The sequence below is a fragment of the Staurois parvus genome, unplaced genomic scaffold, assembly GCF_062004578.1.
Source record: "Staurois parvus isolate SC_StPar_1 unplaced genomic scaffold, SC_StPar_1.0 ptg001459l, whole genome shotgun sequence".
In the NCBI taxonomy this organism is placed as follows: domain Eukaryota; kingdom Metazoa; phylum Chordata; class Amphibia; order Anura; family Ranidae; genus Staurois; species Staurois parvus.
In genome coordinates this window covers 88,386-102,055 of record NW_028319255.1, presented here as the reverse complement: position 1 = coordinate 102,055, position 13,670 = coordinate 88,386, and the positions used below count along the sequence as shown (strand labels likewise).

The following is a 13,670-nucleotide window of genomic DNA, read 5'->3' as shown; positions in this document are numbered from 1 at the left end:
TGCCACCATCATACTCTACCATTTCACACCATCATACTTTACCATTCTTCACAGCATTCTCTACCATTCTCCATTATCACACTCCATTATTATCCACCATAGTATTCTACTGTTCTCCACTGTCATACTCTACCATTCTCCTCCATAATACTCTACCATTCTTCACTATCATACTTTACCATTCTCCACCATCATACTCTACCATTTCACACCATCATACTCTACCATTCCCACCATTATACTTCACCGTTCCCCACCATCATATTCTCTCAATATCCATCATCTTACCCTACTATTTTCCTCCATCATACCCAACCTTTTTCTACCATGATGTATTAAAAGGGATGAAGTATACATATGAAGGTAAATGAAGAAAAATAAAGAGAGGCTTTCACCCTGTTCTATGCATAGATGTGTATTATTAAATGTCTCTGGTATATGTACCTCTCACATGGGTGTTTACTTCCTCTCTCATAGGGTCTTCTGCTGGAACTGTAAAGACAGAGAAGAGTGTCACCGGAGTACTGGGACTTGATGTCACTCTCACTTGTTACTATGAAGCTCAAGAAGGAGAGAAGGTCTCTCAGGTTGTTTGGTCAAAGAAAATCTCTGGTGGGCAAAGTATTCAGATTGCCACCCTGAATGCAGAGTTTGGGGCCCATGTGTATAAAGAATTTGAAGGAAGAGTAAAAGAAAAGTCCCCATTACAACCGGAGGATGGCACAATAATCCTGAAGAATGCTGTGCAGGCAGATGAGGGCACCTACCAGTGCCGAGTGATCACTTTTCCAGCAGGAAACTTTGAAGCCGATCTGAAGCTTACTGTTCTTGGTAAGAGAAATCGAAAACAGAAAAGTAAAATAGTTATGAAACTTTTTCCCCAAAAAACAACAAAAACATAATTTAGCATATTCAAAGACCAACGGGGTTAATATTCAAGTGCAGGAAGAGCATGCTAAAAATGTAGAACCTTCTCATCATCGTTCTTTCACTGATTGCTGCAGTATAGCAAGCCATTGTATATAGTACCATACAATCCAATTAAAAAAAGTCATGATGACCTGGTAGGCTTGTGCTCAGAATTAGCTCAGATGTTTGGGTGAAGGGTGCCTATACCTACCCAAATACAAGCAGAAATTGTGGTAAGATATGGTTACAATGTAAGCAGATGTAAAGTAAATAAAGACTAAAGCTAACCATTGAAATGTTCATCCATCATGGTGAAACAATTTGTTTGCTTATTCTTTTTTTGTAGAAAAAAACTGTCATTACCCCACTATCATCTCCTTCATCCACCGCCATCCCCTTCCCTATAGTATCTAGTGTACCCCACTGTCATCTCCTTCATCCACCGCCATCCCCTTCCCTATAGTATCTAGTGCACCCGACTGTCATCACCTCCATCCACCGCCATCTCCTTCCCTATTGTATCTAGTGTACCCGACTGTCATCACCTCCATCCACCGCCATCTCCTTCCCTATTGTATCTAGTGTACCCAACTATCATCTCCTTCATCCACCGCCATCCCCTTCCCTATAGTATCTAGTGCACCCGACTGTCATCACCTCCATCCACCACCATCCCCTTTCCTATTGTATCTACTGTACCCGACTGTCATCACCTCCATCCACCGCCATCCCCTTCCCCATTATATCCAGTGTACCCGACTGTCATCTCCTTCATCCACCGCCATCTCCTTCCCTATTGTATCTACTGTACCCGACTGTCATCTCCTTCATCCACCGCCATCTCCTTCCCTATTGTATCTAGTGTACCCGACTGTCATCACCTCCATCCACCACCATCCTCTTCCCGATTGTATCCAGTGTACCCGACTGACATCTCCTTCATCCACCGCCATCCCCTTCCCTATAGTATCTAGTCTACCCGACTATCATCTCTTTCATCCACCGCCATCCCCTTCCCTATAGTATCTAGTGTACCCGACTGTCATCACCTCCATCCACCGCCATCTCCTTCCCTATAGTATCTAGTGTACCCGACTGTCATCACCTCCATCCACCGCCATCTCCTTCCCTATTGTATCTAGTGTACCCGACTGTCATCACCTCCGTCCACCGCCATCTCCTTCCCTATTGTATCTAGTGTACCCGGCTGTCATCACCTCCGTCCACCGCCATCTCCTTCCATATTGTATCCAGTGTACCTGACTGTCATCACCTCCGTCCACCGCCATCTCCTTCCCTATTGTATCTAGTGTACCCGACTGTCATCACCTCCATCCACCGCCATCTCCTTCCCTATAGTATCTAGTGTACCCAACTGTCATCACCTCCATCCACCGCCATCTCCTTCCCTATAGTATCTAGTGTACCCGACTATCATCTCCTTCATCCACCGCCATCCCCTTCCCTATAGTATCTAGTGTACCCGACTGTCATCACCTCCGTCCACCGCCATCTCCTTCCCTATAGTATCTACTGTACCCGACTGTCATCATCACCTCCATCCACCGCCATCTCCTTCCATATTGTATCCAGTGTACCCGACTGTCATCACCTCCGTCCACCGCCATCCCCTTCCCTATTGTATCTAGTGTACCCGACTGTCATCACCTCCGTCCACCGCCATCTCCTTCCCTATTGTATCTAGTGTACCCGACTGTCATCACCTCCGTCCACCGCCATCTCCTTCCCTATTGTATCTAGTGTACCCGACTGTCATCACCTCCGTCCACCGCCATCTCCTTCCCTATTGTATCTAGTGTACCCAACTGTCATCACCGCCATCTCCTTCCCTATTGTATCTAGTGTACCCAACTATCATCTCCTTCATCCACCGCCATCCCCTTCCCTATTATATCTAGTGTACCCGACTGTCATCACCTCCGTCCACCGCCATCTCCTTCCCTATTGTATCTAGTGTACCCGACTGTCATCACCGCCATCTCCTTCCCTATTGTATCTAGTGTACCCAACTATCATCTCCTTCATCCACCGCCATCCCCTTCCCTATTATATCTAGTGTACCCGACTGTCATCACCTCCGTCCACTGCCATCCCCTTCCCTATAGTATCTAGTGTACCCGACTGTCATCACCTCCATCCACCGCCATCTCCTTCCCTATTGTATCCAGTGTACCCGACTGTCATCACCTCCATCCACCGCCATCTCCTTCCCTATTGTATCTAGTGTACCCGACTGTCATCACCTCCATCCACCGCCATCTCCTTCCCTATTGTATCCAGTGTACCCGACTGTCATCACCTCCATCCACCGCCATCTCCTTCCCTATTGTATCCAGTGTACCCGACTGTCATCACCTCCATCCACCGCCATCTCCTTCTCTATTGTATCTAGTGTACCCGACTGTCATCACCTCCATCCACCGCCATCTCCTTCCCTATTGTATCCAGTGTACCCGTCTGTAATCACCTCCATCTCCTTCCCTATTGTATCCAGTGTACCCGACTGTCATCACCTCCATCCACCTCCATCTCCTTCCCTATTGTATCCAGTGTACCCGACTGTCATCACGTCCATCCACCTCCATCTCCTTCCCTATTGTATCCAGTGTACCCGACTGTCATCACGTCCATCCACCTCCATCTCCTTCCCTATTGTATCCAGTGTACCCGACTGTCATCACCTCCGTCCACCTCCATCTCCTTCCCTATTGTATCCAGTGTACCCGACTGTCATCACCTCCGTCCACCGCCATCTCCTTCCCTATTGTATCTAGTGTACCCGACTGTCATTACCTCCATCCACCGCCATCTCCTTCCGTATTGTATCTAGTGTACCCGACTGTCATCACCTCCGTCCACCGCCGTCTCCTTCCCTATTGTATCTAGTGTACCCAACTATCATCTCCTTCATCCACCGCCATCCCCTTCCCTATAGTATCTAGTGTACCCGACTGTCATCACCTCCATCCACCACCATCACCTTTCCTATTGTATCTACTGTACCCGACTGTCATCACCTCCATCCACCACCATCCCCTTTCCTATTGTATCCAGTGTACCCGACTGTCATCTCCTTCATCCACCGCCATCTCCTTCCCTATTGTATCTAGTGTACCCGACTGTCATCACCTCCATCCACCGCCATCCTCTTCCCGATTGTATCCAGTGTACCCGACTGTCATCTCCTTCATCCACCGCCACCCCCTTCCCTATAGTATCTAGTGTACCCGACTATCATCTCTTTCATCCACCGCCATCCCCTTCCCTATAGTATCTAGTGTACCCGACTGTCATCACCTCCATCCACCGCCATCTCCTTCCCTATAGTATCTAGTGTACCCGACTGTCATCACCTCCATCCACCGCCATCTCCTTCCCTATTGTATCTAGTGTACCCGACTGTCATCACCTCCGTCCACCGCCATCTCCTTCTCTATTGTATCTAGTGTACCCGGCTGTCATCACCTCCGTCCACCGCCATCTCCTTCCATATTGTATCCAGTGTACCCGACTGTCATCACCTCCGTCCACCGCCATCTCCTTCCCTATTGTATCTAGTGTACCCGACTGTCATCACCTCCATCCACCGCCATCTCCTTCCCTATAGTATCTAGTGTACCCAACTGTCATCACCTCCATCCACCGCCATCTCCTTCCCTATAGTATCTAGTGTACCCGACTATCATCTCCTTCATCCACCGCCATCCCCTTCCCTATAGTATCTACTGTACCCGACTGTCATCACCTCCGTCCACCGCCATCTCCTTCCCTATTGTATCTAGTGTACCCGACTGTCATCATCACCTCCATCCACCGCCATCTCCTTCCATATTGTATCCAGTGTACCCGACTGTCATCACCTCCGTCCACCGCCATCCCCTTCCCTATTGTATCTAGTGTACCCGACTGTCATCACCTCCATCCACCGCCATCTCCTTCCCTATTGTATCTAGTGTACCCGACTGTCATCACCTCCATCCACCGCCATCTCCTTCCCTATTGTATCTAGTGTACCCGACTGTCATCACCGCCATCTCCTTCCCTATTGTATCTAGTGTACCCAACTATCATCTCCTTCATCCACCGCCATCCCCTTCCCTATTATATCTAGTGTACCCGACTGTCATCACCTCCATCCACCGCCATCTCCTTCCCTATTGTATCCAGTGTACCCGACTGTCATCACCTCCATCCACCGCCATCTCCTTCTCTATTGTATCTAGTGTACCAGACTGTCATCACCTCCATCCACCGCCATTTCCTTCCCTATTGTATCCAGTGTACCCGTCTGTAATCACCTCCATCTCCTTCCCTATTGTATCCACTGTACCCGACTGTCATCACCTCCATCCACCTCCATCTCCTTCCCTATTGTATCCAGTGTACCCGACTGTCATCACCTCCGTCCACCTCCATCTCCTTCCCTATTGTATCCAGTGTACCCGACTGTCATCACCTCCGTCCACCGCCATCTCCTTCCCTATTGTATCTAGTGTACCCGACTGTCATTACCTCCATCCACCGCCATCTCCTTCCGTATTGTATCTAGTGTACCCGACTGTCATCACCTCCGTCCACCGCCGTCTCCTTCCGTATTGTATCTAGTGTACCCGACTGTCATCACCTCCATCCACCGCCATCTCCTTCCCTATTGTATCTAGTGTACCCGACTGTCATCACCTCCGTCCACCGCCGTCTCCTTCCCTATTGAATCTAGTGTACCCGACTGTCATCACCTCCGTCCACCGCCATCTCCTTCCCTATTGTATCTACTGTACCCGACTGTCATCTTCTCCATCCACCGCCATCTCCTTCCCTATTGTATCTAGTGTACCCGACTGTCATCACCTCCGTCCACCGCCATCTCCTTCCCTATTGTATCTAGTGTACCCGACTGTCATCACCTCCGTCCACCGCCGTCTCCTTCCCTATTGAATCTAGTGTACCCGACTGTCATCACCTACGTCCACCGCCATCTCCTTCCCTATTGTATCTACTGTACCCGACTGTCATCTTCTCCATCCACCGCCATCTCCTTCCCTATTGTATCTAGTGTACCCGACTGTCATCGCCTCCATCCACCGCCATCCCCTTCCCTATTGTATCCAGTGTACCCGACTGTTATCGCCTCCATCCACCGCCATCTCCTTCCCTATTGTATCCAGTGTACCCGACTGTCATCACCTCCGTCCACCGCCATCTCCTTCCCTATTGTATCTACTGTACCCGACTGTCATCTTCTCCATCCACCGCCATCTCCTTCCCTATTGTATCTAGTGTACCCGACTGTCATCGCCTCCATCCACCGCCATCCCCTTCCCTATTGTATCCAGTGTACCCGACTGTTATCGCCTCCATCCACCGCCATCTCCTTCCCTATTGTATCCAGTGTACCCGACTGTCATCGCCTCCGTCCACCGCCATCTCCTTCCCTATTGTATCTAGTGTACCCGACTGTCATCACCGCCATCTCCTTCCCTATTGTATCTAGTGTACCCAACTATCATCTCCTTCATCCACCGCCATCCCCTTCCCTATTGTATCTAGTGTACCCGACTGTCATCACCTCCATCCACCGCCATCTCCTTCCCTATTGTATCCAGTGTACCCGACTGTCATCACCTCCATCCACCGCCATCTCCTTCCCTATTGTATCCAGTGTACCCGACTGTCATCACCTCCATCCACCTCCATCTCCTTCCCTATTGTATCCAGTGTACCCGACTGTCATCACCTCCATCCACCTCCATCTCCTTCCCTATTGTATCAAGTGTACCCGACTGTCATCACCTCCGTCCACCTCCATCTCCTTCCCTATTGTATCCAGTGTACCCGACTGTCATCGCCTCCATTCACTGCCATCTCCTTCCATATTGTATCTAGTGTACCCGACTGTCATCACCTCCGTCCACTGCCGTCTCCTTCCGTATTGTATCTAGTGTACCCGACTGTCATCGCCTCCATTCACTGCCATCTCCTTCCATATTGTATCTAGTGTACCCGACTGTCATCACCTCCATCCACCGCCATCTCCTTCCCTATTGTATCAACTGTACCCGACTGTCATCACCTCCGTCCACCGCCATCTCCTTCCCTATTGTATCAACTGTACCCGACTGTCATCACCTCCGTCCACTGCCGTCTCCTTCCCTATTGTATCCAGTGTACCCGACTGTCATCACCTCCGTCCACCGCCATCTCCTTCCCTATTGTATCTACTGTACCCGACTGTCATCACCGCCATCCACCACCATCTCCTTCCCTATTGTATCCAGTGTACCCGACTGTCATCACCGCCATCCACCACCATCTCCTTCCCTATTGTATCCAGTGTACCCGACTGTCATCGCCTCCATCCACCACCATCTCCTTCCCTATTGTATCCAGTGTACCCGACTGTCATCACCTCCGTCCACCGCCATCTCCTTCCCTATTGTATCTACTGTACCCGACTGTCATCTCCTCTGTCCACCGCCATCTCCTTCCCTATTGTATCTAGTGTACCCGACTGTCATCACCTCCATCCACTGCCATCTCCTTCCCTATTGTATCCAGTGTACCCGACTGTCATCGCCTCCGTCCACCGCCATCTCCTTCCCTATTGTATCCAGTGTACCCGACTGTCATCACCTCCGTCCACCACCATCTCCTTCCCTATTGTATCCAGTGTACCCGACTGTCATCGCCTCCGTCCACCGCCATCTCCTTCCCTATTGTATCCAGTGTACCCGACTGTCATCACCTCCATCCACCGCCATCTCCTTCTGTATTGTATCTAGTGTACCCGACTGTCATCGCCTCCATCCACCGCCATCTCCTTCCCTATTGTATCCAGTGTACCCGACTGTCATCGCCTCCATCCACCACCATCTTCTTCCCTATTGTATCTAGTGTACCCGACTGTCATCGCCTCCATCCACCGCCATCTCCTTCCCTATTGTATCCAGTGTACCCGACTGTCATCGCCTCCGTCCACCGCCGTCTCCTTCCCTATTGTATCTAGTGTACCTGACTGTCATCTTCTCCATCCACCGCCATCTCCTTCCCTATTGTATCTAGTGTACCCGACTGTCATCACCTCCGTCCACCGCCATCTCCTTCCCTATTGTATCCAGTTTACCCGACTGTCATCGCCTCCATCCACCGCCATCTCCTTCCCTATTGTATCCAGTTTACCCGACTGTCATCACCTCCATCCACCGCCATCTCCTTCCCTATTGTATCCAGTGTACCCGACTGTCATCGCCTCCATCCACCGCCATCTCCTTCCCTATTGTATCCAGTGTACCCGACTATCATCACCTCCATCTACCGCCATCTCCTTCTGTATTGTATCTAGTGTACCCGACTGTCATCACCTCCATCCACCTCCATCTCCTTCCCTATTGTATCTAGTGTACCCGACTGTCATCACCTCCGTCCACCGCCATCTCCTTCCCTATTGTATCTAGTGTACCCGACTGTCATCGCCTCCATCCACCTCCATCTCCTTCCATATGTATCCAGTGTAACCGACTGTCCTCACCTCCATCCACCGCCATCTCCTTCCCTATTGTATCCAGTGTACCCGACTATCATCGCCTCCGTCCACCGCCATCTTCTTCCCTATTGTATCCAATGTACCCGACTGTCATCACCTCCGTTCACCGCCGTCTCCTTCCCTATTGTATCTAGTGTACCCGACTGTCATCACCTCCATCCACCGCCATCCCCTTCCCTATTGTATCTAGTGTACCCGACTGTCATCACCTCCATCCACCGCCATCTCCTTCCATATTGTATCTAGTGTACCCGACTGTCATCAACTCCATCCACCGCCATCTCCTTCTGTATTGTATCTAGTGTACCCGACTGTCATCACCTCCATCCACCGCCATCTCCTTCTGTATTGTATCCAGTGTACCCGACTGTCATCGCCTCCATCCACCGCCATCTCCTTCCCTATTGTATCCAGTGTACCCGACTGTCATCGCCTCCATCCACCGCCATCTCCTTCCCTATTGTATCCAGTGTACCCGACTGTCATCGCCTCCATCCACCGCCATCTTCTTCCCTATTGTATCTACTGTACCCGACTGTCATCGCCTCCATCCACCGCCATCTCCTTCCCTATTGTATCCAGTGTACCCGACTGTCATCACCTCCGTCCACCGCCGTCTCCTTCCCTATTGTATCTAGTGTACCCGACTGTCATCTTCTCCATCCACCGCCATCTCCTTCCCTATTGTATCCAGTGTACCCGACTGTCATCGCCTCCGTCCACCGCCGTCTCCTTCCCTATTGTATCTAGTGTACCCGACTGTCATCACCTCCATCCACCGCCATCTCCTTCCCTATTGTATCTAGTGTACCCGACTGTCATCCCCTCCATCCACCGCCATCTCCTTCCATATTGTATCTACTGTACTCAACTGTCATCACCTCCATCCACCGCCATCTCCTTCCCTATTGTATCCAGTGTACCCAACTGTCATCACCTCCATCCACCGCCATCTCCTTCCATATTGTATCTACTGTACTCAACTGTCATCCCCTCCATCCTACCCCTTCAGGGGCCACATGATGATACTTGTCCCCAGTGGTCGCCCTGACCTTGTGAGCCTCCTGACACCTCTCACATTCCGGGCTCAGACATATTTCAACAATATAGAATAGGAATGCCAGAAACACAACTCTTAGTAACACCTCTTTATTGGACTTGTTCAAACGAGTAGGGAACAGAAACAATGGGCTCAGGATATACAACCCCAGTTAACACGTACAAAGGGAACTCTGGTGAAATAGGAATAATCAGTTAGCAACGTCTAACATAATATACAGTCATGAGTAGAAAGCCTCAACCATTTAATTGCAACACCAGCAGTAAGATGGGGAAGAAAAGGCTTGTTGACTTATTAGTTCCCTCCAGACCACTGGCACCCCAATGGCAAATGAAGAGATTTTAAGTACCCCAATTTGAATAGAAATGGCCTTAAAAGAGAAAAAATCCTTTAACTACAGATTGCATCTTGAGTCCTGTTATGATTAAAGTTAAGTCTGCTAGCAATAGTGGGGCCCCAAATCATTAGTGAATATTGGTAATTCAATTCAATTAGACAGGCTGAGGACAAAGCGAAGATCTCCTGATACTGAGGTGTTAAGGTGTCTCGAGAGTGATGACAGAAAGAGGATGGGCATCTGTCTAGTCAACAGTCCTATGGACAACACGGCCTCCTAGGAAACAAGAGTTCTTGCCCAGGCTCTTGGCAGGTTGCAGGGATGGGCGGAGCTACCACTTGACGGCCTGTCAGTGCAGTGAGCAGAGATGTCTGTGTGAAGGCCGGACAGTGACAGTCCTGATGCAGAGACTCTGATGTGATCCTGGTGTGGTGATCGTTGTCCGCTGTGCTGATGCTGAACTGATGTGCAGAGTTCTGCAGCAGTAACCTGCAGTGTGCACAGACCTATACCCTGCAGTGTGCACAGACCTATACCCTGCAGTGTGCACAGACCTATACCCTGCAGTGTGCACAGACCTATACCCTGCAGTGTGCACAGACCTATACCCTGCAGTGTGCACAGACCTATATCCTGCAGTGTGCACAGACCTATACCCTGCAGTGTGCACTGACCTATACCCTGCAGTGTGCACTGACCTATACCCTGCAGTGTGCACAGACCTATACCCTGCAGTGTGCACAGACCTATATCCTGCAGTGTGCACAGACCTATACCCTGCAGTGTGCACTGACCTATACTCTGCAGTGTGCACTGACCTATATCCTGCAGTGTGCACAGACCTATATCCTGCAGTGTGCACAGACCTATACCCTGCAGTGTGCACTGACCTATACCCTGCAGTGTGCACAGACCTATACCCTGCAGTGTGCACAGACCTATATCCTGCAGTGTGCACAGACCTATACCCTGCAGTGTGCCCTGACCTATACCCTGCGGTGTGTACAGACCTATACCCTGCAGTGTGCACTGACCTATACCCTGCAGTGTGCACTGACCTATACCCTGCAGTGTGCCCTGACCTATACCCTGCAGTGTGCACAGACCTATACCCTGCGGTGTGTACAGACCTATACCCTGCAGTGTGCACTGACCTATACCCTGCAGTGTGCACAGACCTATACCCTGCAGTGTGCACAGACCTATGACCTGCAGTGTGCACAGACCTCTAGCATGCAGTGTGCACAGACCTATGACCTGCAGTGTGCACAGACCTATACCCTGCAGTGTGCACAGACCTATGACCTGCAGTGTGCACAGACCTATACCCTGCAGTGTGCACAGACCAATGACCTGCAGTGTGCACAGACCTATACCCTGCAGTGTGCACTGACCTATGACCTGCAGTGTGCACTGACCTATACCCTGCAGTGTGCACAGACCTATGACCTGCAGTGTGCACAGACCTCTAGCATGCAGTGTGCACAGACCTATACCCTGCAGTGTGCACAGACCTATGACCTGCAGTGTGCACTGACCTATGACCTGCAGTGTGCACAGACCTATGCCCTGCAGTGTGCACTGACCTATGACCTGCAGTGTGCACAGACCTATGACCTGCAGTGTGCACAGACCTATACCCTGCAGTGTGCACAGACCTATACCCTGCAGTGTGCACAGACCTATGACCTGCAGTGTGCACAGACCTCTAGCATGCAGTGTGCACTGACCTATGACCTGCAGTGTACTCCCCTCAGTCCTAGGGATGGACATGTCTCCAGCCTCTCTTTTATCCCGGACCTCAGCAACGTCTTGGAGTCTATGGTGTAATGAGCCTACAGACCATCTTCTTCTCTTCTTCTTCTCACAGTTCCGCCTTTGCCAACGCTGAACCCCGGGCCGCCGCTGGTGGAAGGAGTGGGCCAGACAATAGCGGCCTCCTGTACGGCAGAGGGAAACCCCGCCCCCAGACTGAGCTGGCAGACAGAGGTGATTGGCACAAACTCATCTCGCACGTTTGACCACACCCCGATCGACCTCGGTGACCAGTGAGTTCTATGTTGTGCCGGTGCGCAGTATGAACGGCAAGGAGCTGACCTGCGTGATATCGCACCCTGGCTTCCAGGAGGAGAAGAGGATCACCCATGTGCTCTCTGTGAAGTGTAAGTACTGGCTGCAAGCCTGCAATGAGAACTGTCTGTGTTGCCTCACTGCAATCAAATCTCTGCATTCTGACACCGTTCCATCTGACATTTTCCCTGGCAGATCTCGCAGAGGCCTCCATACAAGGCCACGAGGGCTGGTTTGCGGGTAAAGATGGCGCTTCCCTCCAATGCTTGTGTGATGGCAACCCACCACCAGTCTACCAGTGGTCCAGGTAAGGCGTTCCATCCACTCTACTAGTGGTCCAGGTAGGGCGTTCCGTCCAGTCTACCAGTGGTCCAGGTAGGGCGTTCCATCCACTCTACCATTGGTCCAGGTAGGACGTTCCGTCCAGTCTACCAGTGGTCCAGGTAGGGCGTTCCGTCCAGTCTACCATTGGTCCAGGTAGGGCGTTCCGTCCAGTCTACCATTGGTCCAGGTAGGATGTTCCGTCCAGTCTACCAGTGGTCCAGGTAGGGCGTTCCATCCACTCTACCATTGGTCCAGGTAGGACGTTCCATCCAGTCTACTAGTGGTCCAGGTAGGGCGTTCCGTCCAGTCTACCAGTGGTCCAGGTAGGGCGTTCCATCCACTCTACCATTGGTCCAGGTAGGACGTTCCGTCCAGTCTACCAGTGGTCCAGGTAGGGCGTTCCGTCCAGTCTACCATTGGTCCAGGTAGGGCGTTCCGTCCACTCTACCATTGGTCCAGGTAGGGCGTTCCGTCCACTCTACCATTGGTCCAGGTAGGGCGTTCCGTCCACTCTACCATTGGTCCAGGTAGGGCGTTCCATCCAGTCTACCATTGGTCCAGGTAGGACGTTCCGTCCAGTCTACGAGTGGTCCAGGTAGGGCGTTCCGTCCAGTCTACCATTGGTCCAGGTAGGGCGTTCCGTCCAGTCTACCATTGTTCCAAGTAGGACGTTCCGTCCAGTATACCAGTGGTCCAGGTAGGGCGTTCTGTCCAGTCAACCAGTGGTCCAGGTAGGGCATTCTGTCCAGTCTACCATTGGTCCAGGTAGGGCATTACGTCCAGTCTACCAGTGGTCCAGGTAGGGCGTTCTGTCCAGTCTACCATTGGTCCAGGTAGGGCGTTCCGTCCAGTCTACCATTGGTCCAGGTAGGGCGTTCCATCCAGCCCACCACTGGTCCAGGTAGGACGTTCCGTCCAGTATAACAGTGGTCCAGGTAGGGCGTTCTGTCCAGTCTACCATTGGTCCAGGTAGGGTGTTCTGTCCAGTCTACCAGTGGTCCATGTATGGCGTTCCGTCCAGTCTACCATTGGTCCAGGTAGGGCGTTCTGTCCAGTCTACCATTGGTCCAGGTAGGGCGTTCAGTCCAGTCTACCAGTGGACCATGTAGGGCGTTCCGTCCAGTCTACCAGTGGTCCATGTAGGGCGTTCCGTCCAGTCTACCATTGGTCCAGGTAGGGCGTTCCGTCCAGTCTACCAGTGGTCCATGTAGGGCGTTCCGTCCAGTCTACCAGTGGTCCATGTAGGGCGTTCCGTCCAGTCTACCATTGGTCCAGGTAGGGCGTTCCGTTCAGTCTACCAGTGGTCCAGGTAGGGTGTTCCGTCCAGTCTACCAGTGGTCCATGTAAGGCGTTCCGTCCAGTCTAGCAGTGGTCCAGGTAGGGTGTTCTGTCCAGTCTACCATTGGTCC

At 51.4% G+C, this 13,670-nt stretch overlaps 1 protein-coding gene across 1 annotated transcript in view; it reads left to right on the top strand.

Annotated features, from left to right (window-relative positions):
- The first annotated feature begins 344 nt into the window (after window positions 1-344).
- Window positions 345-13,670, top strand: part of NECTIN4 (nectin cell adhesion molecule 4) — a 45,066-nt gene continuing 31,740 nt past the window's right edge. The window contains 5 exon segments of the mRNA XM_089662356.1: window positions 345-363; window positions 478-831; window positions 11,738-11,895; window positions 11,897-12,029; window positions 12,133-12,244. Coding sequence (XP_089518482.1) covers window positions 345-363; window positions 478-831; window positions 11,738-11,895; window positions 11,897-12,029; window positions 12,133-12,244 — 776 coding nt within the window.